This window comes from Neodiprion pinetum, chromosome 4 (genome assembly GCF_021155775.2).
Source record: "Neodiprion pinetum isolate iyNeoPine1 chromosome 4, iyNeoPine1.2, whole genome shotgun sequence".
NCBI lineage: Eukaryota > Metazoa > Arthropoda > Insecta > Hymenoptera > Diprionidae > Neodiprion > Neodiprion pinetum.
Window position 1 is genome coordinate 35855257 of NC_060235.2, and position 22678 is coordinate 35877934.

Genomic DNA, 22678 nt, shown 5'->3' on the forward strand with positions numbered 1-22678 from the left:
ATACTTCATTGTCGATGAGAGACAAAATGGTCGTCGCAACGCGGAATCTGTGTGTCTTGAGAAGATATATCGGTCGAGAGGAAGAAGGGTGAAAATAAATGACCAGGCTAGAGTAGAACATTGCGCAACGGTGCAAGAACTCGGTAGTAAATGGATCTGAAAAACCGATTTCCTTCGAGTTTAAAGCGTTTAGTGAAACTTTGCTAATCAAGCTACAGGCTGAGCTTGCATACGAGAAATTGAATCACGAGATGAAGTTTATCCGTGGCACATCCTTTTGCCGAGTGTAACTCAGACTCTTCTCCAGTGATCGTTACGAGATTGTGGATCCCGTGTGCAGGAGAAGCGGGACCACAAGAACCAAGAGTCGTGAACAAAATGGGACATAATTCATCGCGAAGGAACTTCCTCTCCGGCCCTTATCCGTCGGAGTTAGTATGAACAAAAAAGGAGCATACACTCTTTCTACGAAAGTCTTGAGAGATTTCTTGTGTAGGCATCCAACCCCTCTGAGACGACCTCAATTTAAACTTTCCTTCAAAGAACGTCAGCAGCCTCCAGTGAAGAGGGGGAACCAGCCTGCTTCGCCCACGCCGGAAAAGCGCCTTTCGTTCTAAGGTGAGTTTGCGAAATCCTCCGAGAGAAGGACAGTGCATCCATGGAGGCATTAAATCACTACACCCTACACCCTAAGCCATCCGGTCCCCGTACTCCGTTCTCGTTTATTGCCACCAGCACACCATCGGAGTCAATGACATATCAGTCCAACTCTTCAGACTTGGCAGTTTTCTCCGATACGAGCTTTCCTATACATCCCTCACATCCAGTTCCGATCCCTCGGCCGTAGAGTCGTTATTTCTCAGGCAACAAGACTACGCCAAATGTTACACGAAATGGCGGTGGAATATTTGGAACCAGGATGCATCCGACAGCTTCTTTTCACGCATCGTATAAATCGTATTCGGACGAACGAAATCGATCCGACCGTATTCATTGTGCAAGACCCGATAAGTTGTGTACCTATAGTACAAATCTTACGTATCGTTGGATCATGGCATGATGCTTGGCTGTCATGTGGTCAGTTTCAGGATAAAAATGAACGATCAGTCTCACTTGGATTTTGCCGGATTAATTAAAAACTGCAATAGATCCGATAACTGTGAAGCTCGTACGTCGTAAGAGGAAGATCGGTGTGTGTTTGGTAGCGATAAGCATCGGTCGACGGTTAACCGTGTCCGGTGTTGCAGATAATTGAAGAGTATTACCACATGCTCGAGAAGGCAACTGTAGACGGTTGGAACCTCAGAATCCTCCCGCTCTCGTCGGCCAGCTCCGGAGGGCAAGAGGTATTGATTAAATTCAGAAGCGGCCATTTTGTGCCGCGCTCGGATTGGCTGCCACCCATTTTGTTGTTCCCCCGTAAGCTCCCTGGAACTGGCTCTGCGAACCCCTTTCATTTATTGCACGTGGCGCACGCTCGGTGACCTTTACTTTCGAATTTATACCGATATCGAATTTCCTTCAACGTACGCGACTGGCTGGTCCGTAAACACGCTTGTGCAATTTACCGAGACGCATGAAGAACTGCTAGTTTCACGGGTACCTAGATCCGTTTACCGAGTTTTCATCATTGTACTATGTTGCAGAAATGTCTCCCCGGGCTCGGCAATGTTAGCGGGCACAAAGCGATTCGAAGGATCCTGAGACTCTTTTTCCGAATAATCCATTTCGAGGACGCCATTTTGACTACTAAGGCATGCACATCCTTTTGATTATTGTTACGCAGAAACTGGCAATCCAGATTCACTATGGATAAGTAGGACGTTTGATGCCATCGAAATCCAATGCCATTATGTGTAACAAATGTAACGCAATCCGTTCATAAGCTACCTCTAGTGTAATTAATAGGAGCCAGGTCTAAGTTCCCAACCCCAGGAAAACGATCGTGCCACGATTTGGAAAGCAGTCCGGTCAACAGCTTACGTACACGACCCTCCCCTACTGAAAATGTTCATGTGTTGAATCTTAAAATGTTTTATAAGAATTCAGCATGTAGTTTGTCACATTATTTATCCTGTAAATTCGATAAAACATATAAGAAATCTCATCATAAGTTACAAAACCACGAATCATCAGGTATACTAAATAAAAAATCACATAGTCAACTATCTAGTAAATCTAGTATAAAGTATAGCTATAAATTACAACTGAATTCTTTCTAAACATTTTATGACCTAACGCATGAACATTTTCAGTAAAATCAAACAGGCAATTGAGGATATTCACTTCTAGTTCGCGATGAAAGATTGTTTTACCATGAACCCAGCTTTTCGTCCTCAGTAATTTTTGCAATTTAATGGTACAGTTTACAACTCTCACGATTCCCGATGACTGAAAAAGAATGCATCCGCATTTGCTGATCATCCAAACCAATTCCAATATAATTGCAAAAATGCTCACAAGAGGTCATCGACGAAGAGACAGTTTGAAGAGAAGGAGCATCAGCACGACTAGCATACCATCGTCGTCGTCGAAGCAACCGGTGAAGTGAGCAAATCCCGTGCGGCTGGCACAGCGACGTTCCAGCGAAGATCTTAAGCGTTGTTGCCCCTAAGTCACCCCTGAGTAGTCCCAAGTGTTACCGGGAACGAGATTAAGGTCGATTTTTGTGGCCACGACGAAATAGCGGGCGGATGACGTTGGTGGCTCCCGTCGATCCGAAGGCAGTCCTAGAGTCCTCCGCGTGATACGCGAGCGGGGGTGCCGAAGAACCGACCCCATTGGCCGACGGGTGCGCCGCCCACGCACGCCTACGTCGACGGAATCTGGGTCAGCCAGCGCCCAGGCGGCGCAACTCGACTCTCCTCGGCACGACCGCCCTTGGCTATCGTTGGAAGAGAACCTGGTGCCCGGCACAGTCCCTCTAAAGCCACCCTGACGCCCGTCGCTCGCCAGGACGACCTGCAGCGGGAAAGTCCTCGTACTCCTCACGCCAACGCGGGATAAATTAAGGACGGACATATAGGTGGGTGCTATTTCTTAAGAGTATCCACCAGGATTCACCTCCCTCAATTTCCCCCTCGTTCTTCACCGTCCTCGGCTAACTGGTACCTTAATCCCGGACTGAGGCTGCTCCGGTCCATCGCACGATTTCATCTCGATCACCGAATCAGTCTCTTTGTGTTTTTTCCACTTTTGGCGAAATAAAGACTGCGGGTTGGTATGGAATTTTGTGTCGGCATTATTTGCTCTTCATCCTGAATTTTTATTACGGACAATACCTATCCCCGCATATGGAGCTCAGCTACTTTTGAGTCTAATTAATGCGTTCGGATAATCCACGTTTCAATTATTCGATTATGCAATACGAGTACCAGAATTTTCGCGCAAAGATCGACAACCACAGATTTGTCTTGGAACCGAACCGTTCAAGCCTGAAACTTAAATTCTTATAGGAAGCTTTTATTCTCAGTGCAATGCGTGGTCAACATATTTTGGAAAAGAGATGTAGCGGTTGAATGAAGATTTCTTTCTCACTTCTGGAAATTGATTTGAGAACAGAAATAAAATACATATAATCTGAGTTTTCATGTTTTAACCTGGAATTCTACTTCTTGACTTGGACACCTATAATTGTCAAAAATATTTATATTAAATTTGAATCATATAAACTTATTTTGAAGCAAAATTCACGCGACTGATTACTTTTCGATTCGAGATTCTTTCTGCCGTACAGAAATTTTTCGCGAAGCAGCAATCCGAAAGCTCCGTTGTACTCTTTGATTGCTCCCGCTATTTCGTGTCTTTTATTTTAATTTCTGATTGTGAGTGAAAAAAATTGCGATGACGTAATCGGTTCCGTGCAACTCGTCCTTCTTGGAAACAAGATGGTGGACATTTTTCTGTTGACTTTCTTAAATCGAAATAGGAGTAAGTAGCAAAATTGGAGCTAAATGAACGGTAATTTCATGTTATTTGAGAAAGTTTTTTTACAAAGTTACAAATTTTATTGATAAAATATAAATATGAATAACAAATAAAAATTTTTTAGGTAAATATACCAAATGCAGCGATCAAATACGTAGGAAGAAATATTTTTTCGCTTTAAAGTAACATTATTTGATTCAATAAAAAAGTGGCCACTATAATAATTTGTGTTATCAAGTGAAACTTGCATAATTACTCAAATTAACAACACAATTTTTGCACCATATTCGGTAATTTGACATTTTTTTTCTCTTTTTTTTTTTTTTTTTGTTGACAAGGTTAAACTTTCAAAATAATAACTTTCCATTTTTCAAACATGTGTATGTTAAATTGTATGATTAGAAGTCTTACAAGTCGTTCCAGAAATTTGCAGTTTTAGAAAATGGAAAAATTGGTCATTCGAACGGTCTATTTAGAAATTATATTTAAGAAATGATTAATTTTCTGCATTGCACAAGATTGCGTGTACAGTTAATGTAGTAAAAAATTTGTCTCCCCGATTTCCGGTCTCCACTACAAGAAACAACCGTGCCTACCAAAAATTGTTTAATTGCTGCACGCAGCTCTTCGTCAGCTATCGGCTGATCGCGTCTGACATAGCATCGGGGCTACACTACTGGTCGAGGCTAGTTTCCCTTGCATGTGATCGTACGTTTGCCGGATATAAATCAAAACGATGTCGTATAGAATATGACTTATGATAAGTGAATGAAGATGTGATTATGATTTTTTCTTGTCTAATTTATGCGATAGAAATAATATTCGATAAGATTTGATTTGATAAGCGGAGACGAAACGATCTCACGGATGAAATTCTAGTCTCGTTTCGTTGACCCAGAAATTGTCTACTCGCATACGGTATCGTGCAACAAGTCACGTGCGAATGACTCATGCGTACGTTTTCACTGCATGTCTAAGATATAGTAAAACATCCGAATTTTAGAGTATCTCGGGGATAACAGACTTCGAAAAATTTATTCTTATATTTGTAATCATCCTTTGATTTTCAATGACTATAATATTATAAGCACAGCAAAGTTTATGAAACGTCAATGTTGAGTTTTGTATTTACGAATATGTTCAAAAGAGGAATAAAAAAAAGTGATACCAATATCACTGGTAAAATTTTCTAAGAATATTTTAATCCGATTTCGAATAATAAATCGGAGTAGGTAGCGTAGTTGGAAAAATACGCAATATGAGCAGGAATAAGAATTGTCGTTGAGGTGCTTAACTGTAAAACTCAAAAGATTAATTGCATTTCAGATAAGGAACGTATCTGCAAAAATAGGCAATAAAATTAAATATTAATGACTGTAATTAATTGAATTCCTATCTAATGGCCAAACCCGCTTATAGTAAAATATCAATTTGGGTCAACATTATCGTTAATGTGTTAAATAATTCTTAATAACCGAATGTCCAAATCTGGTTCAACGAGCGACGGCAAGAAGCCTTTTTCGCGAATTGAGGTGTGTATGCTGTTAAGTGTTCCATGTCTTCGGCTCCTCGTCCGGATTTCGAATACGAGAAGGAAATGCAAAGAAAAAAGTCATCAAATTATTCGTGTGCTATTTAATTCCATTTTGTTTTATTCTTCTTGAATAAATCGTAAATAATAATCGATCCAAATTTTTTGTTATTATTACTGTTGTAGGGACCGAGGCGAGTGCCGCTGGAGACATGGACAATGTGCAAATGATCGGGACTAAAATCACCGCGATTAAGGAATATTTATATGTAAGAGACACATCACAGATCAGCGCGCTTGAATAAAAGTAATATCAGCATGCTGCTTGCCATACTCCTAATTGCAATTTTGATATGCTCCCTAAAACCAAAGCAAAGACATTTACGCCGCCGCTGCAGGTGAAAAGCCCATCGCTTTTTATTGTTACCTGCATATTTGACACTTGCAACTTTGCCTTGAACGGATCTCGTGCATATATTGAGGATATTCTTCTTCTAATCTACTTTCAGAATTTCGCAAGGACACACTCGCCCACTCGCCTAATGAGTTCCGAAAACACGTACGCGCTCTCCAAGGAGCATTGCAACCTCAAATACTCAGGTAAGACATCGTCGATGTACGCCAACTGGAAAAACAGCCAAAAAACCAGAACCCTGTCATTTTAATTATACGTGAACATATAGAACAGTTGTTGATGTTTCGGGCACTATTGCGAGTTTCATGATCAGGTATGGCTCAGGAATGCATTCAAGATAGTGCACGTTGCCAATTTTTCTGACGGCTGCTTCTCGGAAAGCTGCATACATAATCAGAGTTTGCGAAAAATTCTACCCCAAATAAATTCATTGTCCTCTGCTCAACTTCTACCGTCAAGGAATTCGTCGAAACAGATAGTCGTGCATCGGTATGATCAAAGGACGCGTTTGATTGGTTTCCCGCCACAAAAGCCGCGAGATTCAAGGAATCTGGACTGTAAAGCCGCGGTGTTTCGCGATTCTTTTATCCCCCGGATTCAGAGCATGAAACGCGAATCTGGCCGCTCGCCTGTCACAGCACTCGGCAATTATAAATTAAATGAAATCCGCATGAAGTATAATTAATCGAGAACTGACAACCAACGTGAACGGTCATAATTATTCGTCGCGTTGAAATTGTTCAACGAGTAGGTATAATAATACGCCCACGCCTCAGGTAGAGGCAAAATTTATTACACGTTTATAAAAAAAAAAAAAAAATAAAAGAAAGAAAAGCAACCAGTGGAATTGTGTCGCAAACACGGAATAAACCCTCTTCGGTAAATTAGTTGCGGGAATCGTACGCGGGTTGAAGCCTAGTTTGATTCACTCAGCGGTGTAATAAACAGGAAATTTACAAACCGCGTCGTTTCTTGACGCAGCCCCTAATTCTTACAATATTGTTCTGATTTGTGGACACAACGGGTTCGCGACGAAGTGAACGGAAGGGTGCATAGTAATCGCGGATTGACTCGAGAGGGGATCGCGACGTCCGGAGTGTGCGGATGGATAGATTACAGGCCGCAGGGGATCAGATGCCAGCCATCCTGCATCAGCCTCCGGAAGGGGTCCTTGTTCTGTTTTTGTGCAGGCACGCGCCACGGCGACAAAAGTCGACAGGGACTGGGAAAATTTTATAATTTTCTCACCTCGCTTAGCGACATTTCCTCATTTTTCTATAGCTGAACGTTAAAACCCGCGCAACCGATGAATAAATTTTTCGGCTAATGGATGCGCTGTCCTCGAGTTGAGTAATTCTTGCACGGATTATCTTGGGCTGGTAATAATTTCCTTGAGCAGTTATTATAAATTACATTTATTAATGCCCCTTGCTCCAGAGTTTACGGGACTAATTCGGAGTTAACATCCCTCCGATGGACTTTTTAATTAAAAAACCGTCTATACGACGACCATCTGCGCCCACGCTGAATTTATACAACCGAGGGTTGTACGGTGGCATAGATTCCGCGTAAAATGCTTGCGCAATAAGCGCTGCGTTTAAAGAATGGATCGGAATCACGTCGCTGTCGCAACATCCGTTCCAGAACTTCGTAATGTATCGCAAATTGAAGTATTTCAGGTACTCGTCGAGAGTATGCAGACTAAATTTACGAAAGTGACAGAACGAGTACCGATACTTCCATTTACGAATTTGAACGCTCTAATTTTCGCCCGATAATTGTTTCCCGTGGATCAGCCTAATAACGGCTCAAAGCCTTCGGATCGCAGGCGCTGGGCTTGACGAGGTTTTAAAAAAGCTTGCAGAGGGGAGGCGAAAGAGACTCGGAGTCTCCTCCGAGAGAAGGCGGTTGATCGCGTTTATCCGCTGGTTAGACAAGAGAGCTCGTTCGACCCCGGGAAAAACGGGGCCCGCTTAATCCCGTCCATCAATCTATCTCCAGCATCCCAAGCCCGATATTCTCTCGCTCGTATAGCTGCGCTTTGGGGTCTAAAATTTGGGGTGCACGATTGATAAGCTCGCGAGGAATCGGGAGAGGAGCTGGAATGCAGTTGATGGTCTATGCACCCTTTCCCACTGTTCTTTCGGCGGAATTGATTCCAGTATGGCTCGGAGTCTGTCTTTTCGACCGAAACGATTATCTACTTCAGATATCGCGGGTCTTCCGGCTTTGCGATAGTGAGGAAACTCACGCCCATCGTGAATTTACGCTATATGCACGAAGCTTCAGGGGTGTCTAGTATTTCTTGGATATTCAGGACTATAGTATGGGATTACAGTAGAGATTCCATGGGGGGGACCCCATTTGCTCACCGCATGGGAAGTTTATCGTTTTCCTTAACAAAGTGGACAGCTTCATCCAGCGAGGCTAACCCGAGGCTAATTGATAACGCACCCTCACTGCTGGTGATACATTTTATTTTTAAACAGAAAAGCTTTTCTACTTGCAGTCTCGAGCCTGTGAAATTTGCTTAAATAAACACATTCGTCGAAGTTAAACATTGAAGCTCCACCTTTCACTCGTTTCGCGTGAAACTTCGGGCGATTTGTTCCTAGAGATGCAGAAGTGCTTTTTTCACTCTCGGAAATCATTGTAACTTCATTTTTGTTACGATCGCACTCGTCGCTCAGTCAAGCTTGCATGTCTAATTGTGACCCAACTGTGATGAGAGCATGTTGAATGTATTAGCAGAGATAGTTGGGATGTGATTTGTTGAAATTATGGAAAAGCAAATACACCATGGATACCGTCCTACTGTCATTCGGACCTTGGAAGACACGCGGATATCCCGAAGATCCCGGATGACGAGAAAGAGAGATGGGAGAGGATGAGAGTGAAAGAGGCAGAGAGATGGTGTCATCCCACCAAACAAGTGAGAGTGTGTAAAATAGGTCTATACTTTCAATTGTTTGATGAGGTGAAATCATTCTAACTTACCACGAATCACACTATAATTATGGTGTATGTATATTATATACATTATGTATAGGTAGGACCGATGTCACTCCTGTAATCACTCGTTCGTAATTATGTGTGTTTTATTCGAAATTTTTATACTCCTATAACATGCCTACCTTATTGTGGTAGAAACGATTTCACTTGATTGACAATTAAAGCAGTACACCTAATTTGAAGCAACCCTTATACCCCGTAATTATACCTTCGGTTCTTACCGACGCATGAGTAGAGTTTACGTGGTTCCAAAAATTAGTAGTACGTAGATTTTCCTCCCTATCTTCGAGAAGTGCTCAGTCCTGAGTTAATCGCATACGGAGATTTTCTGTCCTCGTGTTCGCAGATATTCTGCCACAGAATGCCGAGGGATTCCCAGCGACCAAGGAGTTCCTGATGAAAGTCGTCGACATCCTTATTGACTTCGTTAAATCGACGAACGACCGCAATGCCAAGGTCCTGGAATTTCACCACCCGGCCGATATGCGTCGTCTTCTGGATCTCGAGGTGCCGGACAGCGGCGTTACACTGCAGCAGCTGCTACTCGACTGCTCGACGACGCTCAAGTACCAAGTAAAAACTGGTAAGTCCATACCTATTCCGATTTCGAGAAGGTATTTTGAAAATCCAGCAAATTTCCACAGCCCTGGAATTACGTGCTCGAAAGATCTGACTGATCCGAATCGGGGTTTTTACTACTCGATCGACATTGAGATTTTGTTATATGATATTCTGCGGGATCCGCGATATTCTCAAGATAGCCGGACTCGCTTTTTACGACGCTATCTGCTCCGCCCGTTTATCACATTTATCATGCTTGTATATTTTGAGGGTACGACCGCGGCTTAGCGACCCTTATCTCCGACACTGCATATGCTAAATTGAATATGAAAGTACGCCGCTTATCTCCGGCGGCGAACGCGTGCGAATTAAAACAGAATCAACAGCTCCTGCCACCACCATGTGCATACATAACACCCTTACTCTTCCCTCCTTTCGGTTTGTTCATCACGCTGCGCGAATCAGGCGTCTTCCGCGTCCGGATTCTCTACAGTATTTTTGCATTGAAACTAACTGACTTTTACCCCCGAATTCGCAGACTGGATCTGTTTTGCAATCACGTTTGTAAGCGTGAACGAAATCGTGGCACTTCGTCTGTCACGGCGAAACCACGAACGTGCCACAATCCCGGTTATATTAAATTACAGAGCTCAATGGATGCTAATACACAATAGTGCAATAGTCCCGCTCACCCCCGTTCAACCCTCTCCGAGCACACGAGAGGCACGGCATTCGAAAATATACCATGGGGAAGAAAAACGAGAGAGAAAGGGAGAGAGCGCAAAACGAACGAACCAAGGAACGAACGGAGATGAGCCGCAAGCTTTCGCCCTTCTCCCCATCCTCTTCGACAACACCATAGAAAAGACGCGTGCCCGATATACAGGCCAACAAAAACTTGTTATCAGATTAGGTACCCCTGCATCGAGAGTCGTCCGAGCACCGATATTCTACCCTCCTTTCGATCTTTCATTTGCCCCCTCTTGTCCGAAATCCCTATTTCTCTTCTCTGCTTTCTCGTTGTACGCGGACAGCTGCTGTCCAATATTGATTTTTCAATATCGCATCATCATAGTTTTTGTGGCACAAGTGCGAGGCAGATACATTTAATATACGTCGACGGATATTAAAGATCGAACCCACACCCGCGGCGGTCGTGCCGCGATAGGCTCGAGATTACGATAAAGATTGGGAAACTTTTGGTAGGACGTAAAGAAAAAAGTATCTAATGGTAAATTTTTGTTAGATTGAGAAGTGTTCTCGCCAGCGAGACTAATTTATTGCATTAGTTACATATTTATATACTGTCTTTGACTACTATCATTTTTTACCATAAGCGAAAAATATAACTCTACGTATAGAATAAAAATGAGCTTTTTAGCTATAACCAAATTATAGTCACTCGTACTATATATATTTCCTTGTAACTATTGCCATACTTTGATAACGGTGCAACAATAAACTCGTGTCAGGGTCTGAATTTACTAAAAAAAATTTAGTCAACTAACGAAGAAAATTTAGTATCCACAACGATAATTACACTCAAAAGTTACTCGTGCCATATTTGCTTGTAATTCGAATAATACTGAAAGAATTATCGTAACGATACCCATTTTACTAGAAGCTTCTAGAATATTTAACTTTTTCACGGTATTACCAATTACACCGAACAAGGCTCCGTTCGCACTGCGGATGAATTTTTCCACGCAAAGCGATCCGGAAAAGGCTCGCAATTGGCGATGTTTCTGCGGCGGAATTTGCAAACCGATTACGGTGGACAAGTGCGGACTATTTTCTGTCTAATTTGGCCTGTTCAGATTACTCCGGGGGTCCGCAGGCTCGGCTGGCAAAGACCTGTTCAACGCAGACGCTGCCCCCTGAGCGCACTCCGCGGTAACGGCGTGGTGATAAATTAGGGGCTTAGGATTTGTATGAAGAGAAGTGTGTAACCCCGACTTAGCGTTGATCCTCTGTAATCAATCATATGACTTGGAAAACACTACCTCGGGGTAGATTTCAATATGCAGTAAACTTTTGTATACCCACATTCTTTCTCAAACCCCTGGAGACCAACTGCGGAAGACGTGTAGTCCACGGAAATGGAATGAGAATTCGAAGTGTACGATCCTCTTAGCATTCTGCCACCGTGCTTTCCGAGCTTTGCACCTTGCCAATTACACGTCACACGGTGTACGCGGAATATCCTTGCGAAATTTTACTTCGTATAAGGTTTATATACCAAGGATCCGAAAAGTCTAATTACGCTGTTCGGAGTCTTCGTCGTGGTAGGAAGGGCCAGATGTTGCCTAAGAGGAGGTCTGGATCGCTTTCGCGACTGTTGGCCTGACGGTCACGCGACCCGAGCATCGGTACGTGCAAAAATCGGAATGGCCCGGAGGTTTGAGAGCCTCTGCAAACAATCTAGTGGTGCAGCGACGCGTGTGACGCGCAAAATGCGGGTGCCTCGGCCCATCAACCCTCGCTCCCTCTTGCTCCCTTGGCAGAAAAAGAAAGAACGAAAGAGAGGAAGAGAGGAAACCCCTTGGATGCCGAGGTCCAGGACCCCTGCCGGACGCGTGCCTCGACCCGTCAACCGAGATAATTGCAAATAACACTGCAACAAACGGCTCAAATACCGCCGCCCGACCGACTCGATATCCTCGGCCATTTGTATCGGCCCGTTGCACCCCCACGCTACATGGGGCGCAGCTTAAACTTGAAGAATTCCTCGCGTGTCTAAAGCACGAGACAATTTCATACGGGCATCCCTCGCTCTATTTTCCGCTCTCTCTCTCTCTCTCTCTGTCTGTCTCTCTCTCTCTCTCTTTTTCTTGAATCCCGAATGTGAGCACGTTTTTTTCTGCTATTCGGTTTCGAACACGATCGCTGTTTCAGTGACAAGTAAAATCCCGCCCCTGGCTCTTTGGATCATCGCTTCCATTTCACGGTAGAACGTCATCTCATCTACGAGCTGAGAATACTTTGCTTAGAATTTTTCTCTTCATCCGGTAGCCCCTTTTCTTCGCATGGTCAAGACAACACAGTATGGTTGCCCGATTTGCACACTAGACACAAATCACAATGTCGATCCAACACTTTATTCTGTTACGCATTTCTATAATCCACTTATGGTCAGGTGCGAAAGCAACAAAAAATTTGTAGCCTTGATGCGGCAGTTCCGAAGTGCAGTGTTTAGTGTATTTGCACACAGGGTACGCTATGCAGGACCTTGCACACGTGGCCCTGGTGGTCGGTAACCAAATTCAATAGGATTGGTGTAATTAAGAGCCATTTCTACACGATTTTCTCCCCCACGAGGGTCGCAGACTGCGGAGCGAAACGGTAAATAGGGGTTCGTTTTATGGCGACGAGGATAGGAGAGGGTGAATGGAGGCGCTGCAGGCCCGATCCCTTCACTCAATGTGGCCTACAGGGTGCCAACTTTGCACCGCTCGGGAATTTAAATCGGCATTAATAATTAGCCGGGCTGTTTGTTTCGGAGGGTTCGAGAATATTGAATGTAACTTCGGGGAATGGTTTTAACTCGGAAGCGGCACCTGTTTCTCTCGGAATTTCGAAGCGGACTCGGAGAACTTTCCAAGCTCGGCACAAAACGCGTCGGCAAAGTCGGAAGATAATATTTTGATACTTTGAGAGCAGCGAGTCGCTGATTCCGTCCCCCGGCAGCGAGTTAACTCGACTGAGTGACGTCGGAGCGTTTTAATCTCGTGGAATTACGCCTTGATTGACACGTGACGGCGGTACTCTGGCACCAGAGGGGTCTCAAGCCCCTGAGCTTTGCCACGATGCGAGAACTCTCACACTCGCGGGGGATTCGCCAAGTGCAAGACGTTCGGACGTTTCTTCTCGTAGGGGTGAACCTCCGGCAGCCACGGGTTGATCTGCTATATTATTTCTAATTTGTCTGCGCTAATGATATTCAATTAGTCATAACTGGCGCTGGGGCCTCGGACCAAGTTGACGGTGGGGCGCTCCGATTGTTCCGAAAAACAAAAGCCCTTCTTTCCATTATACCCGCCTACCTTTTGGCCCCTTCACTCCGTTTGGTCGGCACGATATCTGAAAATGGATCGGGTTGCTCGTGAAACGCACGTAAGCCGGGGTTTTCGACCCCCGCACAGAGAGGCCTGCCATCCCCCAGGTCGTACCGAGGGCGCATTAACTTGATCCCTGACACGCTGTTCACCCAAGCGAGTGACAACGTACTCAAAGAACTTCGCCTACATACCTACTCAACGTGGCTGAACACTAATCTTCACTGGCTGCTGGGCGAGCGTTTCGTAGAGTCACGAATGCGCTACACCTATTTATAATCTAGGAACGCGTGCCTGCGATCAACGGAACCGCAAGGCAATTAATTATCGGAAGCACGGACGTCCGTCCGACGCAGAATCAAAACAACCGGGGTTACCAACCTCGCGGATTGTCGTCACGTTCGATGACATGAAACAGGGTCGATGAAAAGCCCTTCCTAGAACCTCTGTAACTGCCTTTTAGGACACCCGCACTTCTTCAACCAACTATCTTGCGGCTTGGACTTGGTGTCGATGGCCGGCGAATGGTTGACTGCGACAGCCAACACGAACATGTTCACCTACGAGATAGCGCCGGTCTTCATCCTGATGGAGAACATCGTATTGCGAAAGATGCGCGAGCTTATCGGCTGGAATTGCGGAGACTCCGTCCTTGCTCCCGGGGGTTCTATCAGCAATCTCTACGCGTTTTTAACGGCTAGGCATAAAATGTTTCCCACGTACAAGGAACGCGGACTTGCTGCACTTGGTGGTCAGCTAGTGATGTTCACCTCTGATCAAGTGAGTTGAACGCCTTTGCCACGTTTTTCTAACCAAAATTCTCCAATTTTCTGCAGTAAAGTTTCTATTCCTCGCTCTCAGTGTCACTACTCGGTCAAGTCGTGCGCATCCGTTTGCGGATTGGGAACCGACAACTGCGTTATGGTACCCAGCGATGCTCGCGGTCGAATGATCCCGTCCAAACTGGAGGAGCTTATTCTCGAACGGAAAGCCAGGGGCCACGTTCCATTCTTTGTCAACGCAACCGCCGGCACCACCGTCATCGGAGCTTTCGACCCTATTCCCGAAATCGCTGACATATGCCAGAAGTACGAACTCTGGCTGCACGTAGACGTGAGTAATCCCATGGTTGTTTATTGCGAACTTTTCACGCCACTGAAGAATAACAAGATATACAGTCGCTTTGGCAGATCAGATTATTCAAATATCGTACCCCCTTTAATTTCGGATAGAAACGCCAAACGCGTAAGCTCTTTAACGTAAATAATGAATGTGGGAATGAACCTTGCTGCGCTGCAGCAGCAACAGGAACGAAACTTGAGGGGAAATGGAAAGTGCTCGGTGCAAAAGTTGCCCGATAACTCGACGCGGTGAACACACTTGCGTTGAATTTATTGGTTTTCCACACCTTTGTTCATCCCTCTTTGTCCTTTCTGCTTTCAGGCGGCGTGGGGTGGCGGACTGCTACTGTCCAGGAAGTACCGGCATCCGAGACTGACGGGAATTGAACGGTAAGTAGTAGTTTTGACAAGTTTTCAATGAGTTTCAGGTAAACGCTCGACGAACACCGATAAGCCGTCCTTCGATTTGCATACACTCGGTGAATTGATAATCTGAGAAAATCGACGTGTTGTGTTCAGCAGTAGCAAGGATAAAGCGCGCTCGGTTAAATAAAGATTAGAAAATTATCCAAGGAAAAGCATTGCAGGGTAAACATCTCTTTATGCTAATGTAATTTATTCGAAAAGCTTCTTTGCTGTACGTCTGCGGGGAACCTTCTTGATCCTGGCAAATAGATCGGGGCCCTATTTTATAATGTGCATATATTCCGACGCAAAGTTTGGCGAGAAAACTCTTCGGAAGCAGGTTGCGGCAGCCATTGTCTGGACTGGGAATGCATCCAACCTAATCCAGGTTTTATAGTTTATTGGGGATTACTTTGATGGAGTCGCCTCGAGTATAATATACTTTCTTCCTCGAGAGAGGTGTGAGTGCCCGATGTGGCAAGATCAATACCCTTTCCCAAAGGCCGCGGAACACTCGGGATTCGAAGCTGTGCGAAAATATAACTTTGCATTAGAATAGCCGAGGGTGCGGACGATGTACCACTATAAGTGCGGCTCGCGATCATATTTTTCCGATAATAGATTACCCGCCAACGAAACCACCATCGCCCTCCAATCTTACCTCCGTTCTATCGTCAGCCGAAGACCAGTCTTAAGGGTTTTTACGAACTCTCATGCCGCCCTGCGATGATCTATACAGTTCGAAAAAGTGGTGGACCTTCGGGGTTAGAGTAAATTCAACTGCTGCGTTTCTCTACAAATTGGGCGGGATTGGGAACTGGTCAGCTCTGCTCCTTCTCTCCAATAGAAGTACAAAAGGTCTGAACAACGAAAGAAAGACAGAAGGCGGATGGAGAGAGATAAAAGCGAAACGGAGACATGCAGGGGTTGTATAGTCGGTATGAAGATAATCCCGGGCGAAAAGAGTGTTGTAATCTGCGAGGACCAAGGGCGGAGTGACTCCTGCCGTCGGCACATGCCAGCGTTCGCATCCGTGCCTCCTTTATCATCCTGCTCGGTGGCGCGGACGGCGTCGTTGGGGTCAGAGTGGGAACTGAGGACGGTGGCGTGGGGCTTCCGGACGGGCGAGATTAATCCGCGATTTGCATCCCGGTACATCTGCGCCCCTTACGCAACCGGCCAAGACAGTCCCTGCATGGACTTTAAACTGCAGGCTCAGTGCTCCCCGGGGGCTATTGGACCCAGTTGTACCCCCAAGACTCTAAGCTGTCGGTGTAGAAATAAATCTCAATCCAGCAGGGGTTTTGCTTCGCACCCTTGCCGCTTCTTCGAAGCTTTATATCACTTTTTCTCTGCATAATTTGAGGTTTCATCCATGGCGGGGACAGTGAATCGTACGGACTGTGATCAGCGTAGGCTGTGTGATCGGTTAGAAATTTCAAATGAGAGGCGCCCTTCGCACGGAGTGATTTGCTCCGACTGTACCGCTCGAGGAACTTCCTAAAAGTCTCTTGATTAAAATGGCAAACGGAACACCGAGGCCCCGAACGAAGCGACGTGTACAGAGATACACACACACACACACACACCGGCGGACAACAGCTGGCTCCGTTCCCGGCAGTGCATTTACGGGTACAGGAGTTTCCTCTTATTGACATTTCACTGTCACTCCGTGCCCTCCAGTAACTACAGATACAACAATGCCTTCCAATCTTTCACAAAGAACTCCGCTTCCTCTCCAGTCGTCTGTTGAATAATCTGCAGTTTTTTTAAAACAGTAGTCTAAGTTCCCGTAGACTTTCCACTTCGGATACGCCAATCGTAAAGGACAAATATAGCTAGATAATTTTCAGTAAATTTTTGGACCAACGGCAGGGAAGAAGCATAATATCTAGACCGATTTGCTGATAAATCTTGTCAAGATGTCGAAAGCCAAGGTTCGCTCTGCGGTTTACATCCGTCGAACAATGCTGTACCAGACATAATCGCCTCGTAATATCAAAGTACAAAAGAAGATGCGAAGTGACTAATGGCCAAAACTCGTCCGGCTGTTGCGGACGTGAGCTTCTCCAAGCGTGCTTCAAATCTCGAGGTTTCTCTGTGCCATTTGGTGCATAAACCTCCGCCCTCACCCTCGCCTACCAGTGTCAGCACGTCAATGTGTGTGAGCGCTTGAATACGTGCTTCATGTCTGTACACAAGTCCTGAAGTCGGGTCCGGGGGGATACGTGTCAGTTGCCATGCTATATCAATATCATCCATCATAACACGTGTGTATTATTGTTGTCCAGTATATCGCCTACATTCAAGCAGCATCCCAACGTTGCGTATAACGCGAAGCCAACTCATGGATCCCTCCTGCAGGGCCAGGAGTTATTCGGTTTATAATTAATTACAACCATAAACAATCGGGTTCCATCGCCATCAAAACTTGGATGTGAAAACTCAATGTCAGCTTCGTCCAATTATTCGCTAAAGCACTATATTTTCATAGAATCTCTTTCTCTGTTCCACATCCAGTGCAACTTGTACCCGTGCTTTGGTAGACAGCTCTTGCACTTTACGGATGAAAACGTAGGTTTCACTGTTGCGTCTGGAGAACATTGGCGCAATATAAAGCCCGAGTGATTAATGCCTTTCACAGCTGGGACTGGCGCATGCCTCCGAAAGAACAAGGGCCGGGGTGACTCCCCGCCATATTATTTTGGACGATATATTATGCGACCCAACTTTGCCCGGGGATGCTAATTACCCATTTCTATTCACTCTGATTCGATTCAGTCTCAGCAATGTCGCGCTGAAATCCATGCCAAGCTTCGGCTAATGTCTCAGTTTCATTTGCCCTCGGGTCGCTAATCACCTGCACTATTATTTCTGCGGATATCACGGAGCTGTTGACTCTTTGATAGCCTCAGAAAATTGGAGAAAAAAATTCTAACTACCACTGTGTGCAGTTTTAGCGGGGTGCAGAATTGCGACCTGTCGAGTCTAGATTCTGGCTCATTTATCTTGGGAATAATATCCCACGAAGCACCTGACACTGCTTGGTGTAAACGAGAGCTGCGGTGAATGAAAAAACCATCGAAGAGGCCTCATCTGGCCGTCAAGCGTTGATCCAGTCCTCGGGGAACGCATTGCGGATAAAGTATGGGATATCTTGACCCCGTACCGCAGGGGTCCATCAATTCAGGCGAAGGGCTATTAATACAGCTCCGGAAGACTTTCCCCATGGTTTTGGTCAGAGCCCGTACCCCATACCCTGTGGCGATAAGACCTCCTGGTGAAGCAACCCTTTTATCCGGTTAATCCCGGCCCCCCCGCAAACAACCGATCCAAATTTGTCTCTGATTTACCGTTGCGTCTAATTTCTGACACCTCCTCTCGCCATCTCCTCCTGCTCTCACACCTGACGTAAATACGCAAATATGAACCCTGCTGTGTTCTTTTTTAGAGCCGATTCGGTAACGTGGAACCCGCACAAGCTCATGGGGGCCCTCCTTCAGTGTTCGACGATCCACTTCAAGGAGGACGTAAGTACATGAACTCTGGCATTTTAAGTAGTCGGTAGATCTCGACTTACGGCCCAGAGCATTCTTGCGTCAGACCTAACAGAGAAGATTGTGCTAATACCGACGTGACGTAAGCTGGAATACTTGGCGTGTGTCTTGTATTCCAAAGGGGTTGCCGTGAGCCAGCTCCCGGTATTACCGAGCACACCGGAGGAATTTAATTAAACTAACAGATAACATATGTTGCCGGCCTCCCCCCAACGAGTCAAGGGAGGGAACCAACCTCCAGCGCAGTTATTGCAGAGTCGGAAAACTTTCCCTCGCGCGCATATTAAAATTCCGTACCTACCCACCATAGGCCGCTCCCTTCTCCTTTCGCTCCGCGCAAACGAGGGCAGAGAATATTTTTCCCAGCCAGGGAATGGATTCTCCGATACTGAGGACACGGCACTCGGCGCAGTTTCTTCCGATTCCCCGTTACATCCACAGTCGCCCTGCTTCGGTGCTTTCGACTTGAGACGACGCGAAGATTCGTGTCGATTTCCCCGTCGTCTTCTGATTCCAGGGTCTTCTGATTAGCTGTAATCGAATGTCCGCCGAGTATCTCTTCATGGTCGACAAGATGTACGACGTCCAGTACGACACCGGTGACAAAGTGATTCAATGCGGTCGTCACAACGATATATTCAAGCTGTGGCTGCAGTGGCGTGCAAAGGTAGGACCCGAGCGTCGGTCTAGCTTCAAGGTAATGAATTAGCGTATTAGAAATAGGGTGATTAGCAGCATCCGGGACTTTCAGGGTACCGACGGATTCGAGAAGCACATGGACCGTTTGATGGAGCTCAGCGAGTACATGGTAAGACGGATCAAGCAGATGCCCGACAAATTCTACCTCATCTTGGAACCCGAAATGGTCAATGTCTGCTTCTGGTACCTGCCGACTCGCGTTCGCAACATGCCGCACAGCGCCGAGAGGGAAAAGATCCTCGGCGAAGTAAGATTTTCCTTTGAATTCCGACGGTTTCAGGTGTTCTTTGACTCGGCTAATCGCCCTTTTCCTATTTTACCCTCTGTCGTAGACTTGCCCGGTTCTGAAGGACAGAATGATGAAGGCTGGCACTCTGATGGTCGGTTATCAGCCCGACGACCGAAGACCCAACTTTTTCAGGAACATTATTTCCAGCGCTGCTGTGACGGAGGCAGACGTCGACTTTTTGCTGACGGAAATGGATCGGCTCGGACACGATCTTTAAACAAATCAGTTACTGGACTGAGGAAAGTACGATGTTTTATCGCGAGAAAGGAAGGAAGATAGAATAAACAGGTTGGTAGAATTATCTCACACGTTATAATTGCACACTCTGCCTAATATTGTACAAAGTCCTGTAACCAATTCACAACCATGAATATTAACTTGATACATATGAAGAGAACAAACGTTTAAGTTAGCTTATTTTCTTGGATTCATAAATCGTCTGTTAAATTTCATTGCTATTGTTCGATTGTAATTACACATATTCAATCCTTTATATCTACAAACTATATCCCTGTTCTTTTTCACCGCCGTGTGTCGATTGAAGTATTATATTACTTTCTCGGGGAAATTTATAGAACGCGTTACTCGACTTGTGTGTCTCTCTGATTATAAATAGTAAGAATAACAAAAAGTCATCAACAACTACACAAGTAAGCCGAAATTTTTTTCTCTTCGCAATCGAAGACTGACGTCGATGGTGCTCAAATCTTACAGAGTCACGTCATTATCAATAAATATGCGGATAAATTAACTAAACCTTTGTAAAGACCGCGTTAATTAATTTAATTTATGAATCCTAGAACATCAGGCCTTGGCGAATGTTGGTTAAGCTCCTCTATCGATATAAATATATATATACATATATATTATATACATCTATTTGGATTTAAGTGTTACGGTCTTTAGATTACGTATTCAAGCTGTTACGTGTACCGAAGGTGAAAAACGGGAGGGGAAAAGAATCGTGCACGCGTGTTTACACCGTGCTGTAATTTTTTTTCTTTCACTCTGCACTCAAAAGGTTGCTCGTGAGTTGAAATAATACTCTGTCCTAGCAAGTATTTTCATAGTGCTTCATAAATGAGCCAATTCGGCAGATCTTCAGCGGTGAAAGTATACGTAGCAATGGCAGAATACAAATGATACCATATATATCTATATGTATGTATGTTAATGTATGTACATACATAACTCATGCATGTATATATATATATATATACACGCATATTATTACTATATAGTGTAAGATGAAATATTAAATGTATATTGAACTTAGAGGAATATGAAAAAAGGATATACAAAAAAAAAAAACAGAAAAAATCGTTAATCGGTGAACTAGCGAAATGGATAAGAATCGTTGAAATATAGGTCGTAAGTGAAATACATACCATATCGGCTATCGCATACAAATTAATTCTTAATTTGAATGTAAAAGCAGAATTTCGCTGGTTGGGGATGAGATTTTCTCGACTGCGCGAATATTTCAGCCCCGAGATTATTTTAACCTACGAAAAGTTGAAATAGATGAAATTATATACATATTATATTTCCAGTTCTTGTTAGTGCTTGGATTATTTATTTTATTAAATGTTACGAAAAGAATAATATTTATAAATTATTTGCATATCTGATAGATTATAAATTCGAGAAATATGTTGCTACTATCATAAACTGATGATAAAAGTGAGTATGAGAAGATAAATAAATAGAGAAAATATATTATATCTAGCCTTGAGATTTTAAATACAAAGACAAACCCATGAAAGTACAGGTTTTTATTTGAAGTTCGTAAAGGTATCAGAGAAGTCTATTATCCGTAGTTTAAATAAGTATCGTTAGCTCACACTTCAATCGTCGGTTTCGTCTAAAACTTGTTGAAATGAATTTGAACAATCTTTATCAATTTATATAGCAAATTTTATAAAAGTCATGATTCATACGATATTAAATTAAAAATTATCGTAAGTTATAAAGTTTAACGAAAGAAAAAGTCGATGAAAACAAATTATTAAACAAATATACATATATATACATATATATTGCCATTATTGAATAAACAAAAATATGATATTAAAAAAATATAAATATATTACATAAATGTATTTATGTAAATGTAAATGTTTCGTTGACACTTGAAAAACAATCGTTACATTTTTTGTTCATTATAGACAAGATGTGTAGTAAGGCAATAAAGTTGCAGTGGAAATAGTAAATTTTAAATTAAAATCAAAGTACATTACGTAGATGTGATAATTGTAATATAATTATAATGTAATAATTTCGTAATATTTATCGAAGATGGTTTATAAAGTATATTATAGGTACATAGAATCGAATAAATATCAGTCCATGATAAAATATATAGGCAATGCTACAACGCAATAAATAGTTCGCCTCATAGTTCTTAGCGTAAATCAAATAGTAAAATATTTTTATTTGTTCGTTTTGAAAAATGTTACACCTAAAAAAAAAAATCAAAGTCGACAATTTATCACAGCGCAATCACGATAAATCAAAATTTTGCGATACGTGTTGTAAACGTGCCCATTTCCTTTTTTTTTTAATTTCATTTTTTTTTTACTGCAAATGCAACGAATCGCACTTTATCCTCCGATTTTTAGAAACCCTATCAAATGCACCGAGTTTCCTTTTGATGCACTTTTCTCTCACCTATGCATTCCCGTTTTTGTCTCAATCACTGCGTGATTGTGATCGTTTTTCTTTCCCTTTTCAGAATTTAATCTATGCACGCTTATATACACAGCACTACCTATGCACCTATGTACACATTGCACTACACTTTTCATTTTACGTTTTTTTTTCACAATTAGTCAAATGTATATTTGTGTGACGTTGATGACACTAGCACCATGCACATGTTTCTGTATCATTCTACGTACACGAAGCTAATAAAAGTAGGGAAAACATTCCATTGGATTTTGAAAAATGATCGAAATTCCAATATCATGTCGACGGTTCCAAGCGACTGTCATCTCGCGTTTCACGTATACGTAAAGTTGTAGTTGCACCGATGCACAAGAATAAGTTATATATTTTTTAAATCACTGTTTACAAATGCATAAACAATACGCATCTTATATGCTGT

The 22678-nt window shown here is 43.7% G+C and overlaps 1 protein-coding gene across 3 annotated transcripts; it reads left to right on the plus strand.

Moving 5' to 3' along the window:
* The first annotated feature begins 2870 nt into the window (after positions 1-2870).
* Gad1 (glutamate decarboxylase) lies at positions 2871-22115 on the plus strand. 3 transcript variants are annotated; one of them, XR_006882621.2, is made up of 12 exons: positions 2871-3025; positions 5645-5727; positions 5968-6058; positions 9232-9468; positions 13965-14281; positions 14363-14614; positions 14945-15012; positions 18479-18557; positions 19102-19251; positions 19336-19530; positions 19616-19860; positions 20464-22115. XR_006882621.2 is itself a non-coding variant. In XM_046621083.2 (11 exons), the coding sequence occupies exons 2-11, from the start codon at positions 5671-5673 to the stop codon at positions 19787-19789; spliced, it is 1620 nt and encodes a 539-aa protein (XP_046477039.1). In that variant the 5' UTR covers positions 2871-3025; positions 5645-5670; the 3' UTR covers positions 19790-22115. The 3 variants fall into 3 exon arrangements, 2 of the variants coding, with proteins under 2 accessions (XP_046477039.1, XP_046477040.1); XM_046621083.2 differs by having other exon boundaries at positions 19616-22115; XM_046621084.2 differs by lacking the exon at positions 5645-5727 and having other exon boundaries at positions 2872-3025; positions 19616-22115.
* The last annotated feature ends 563 nt before the right edge of the window (positions 22116-22678 follow it).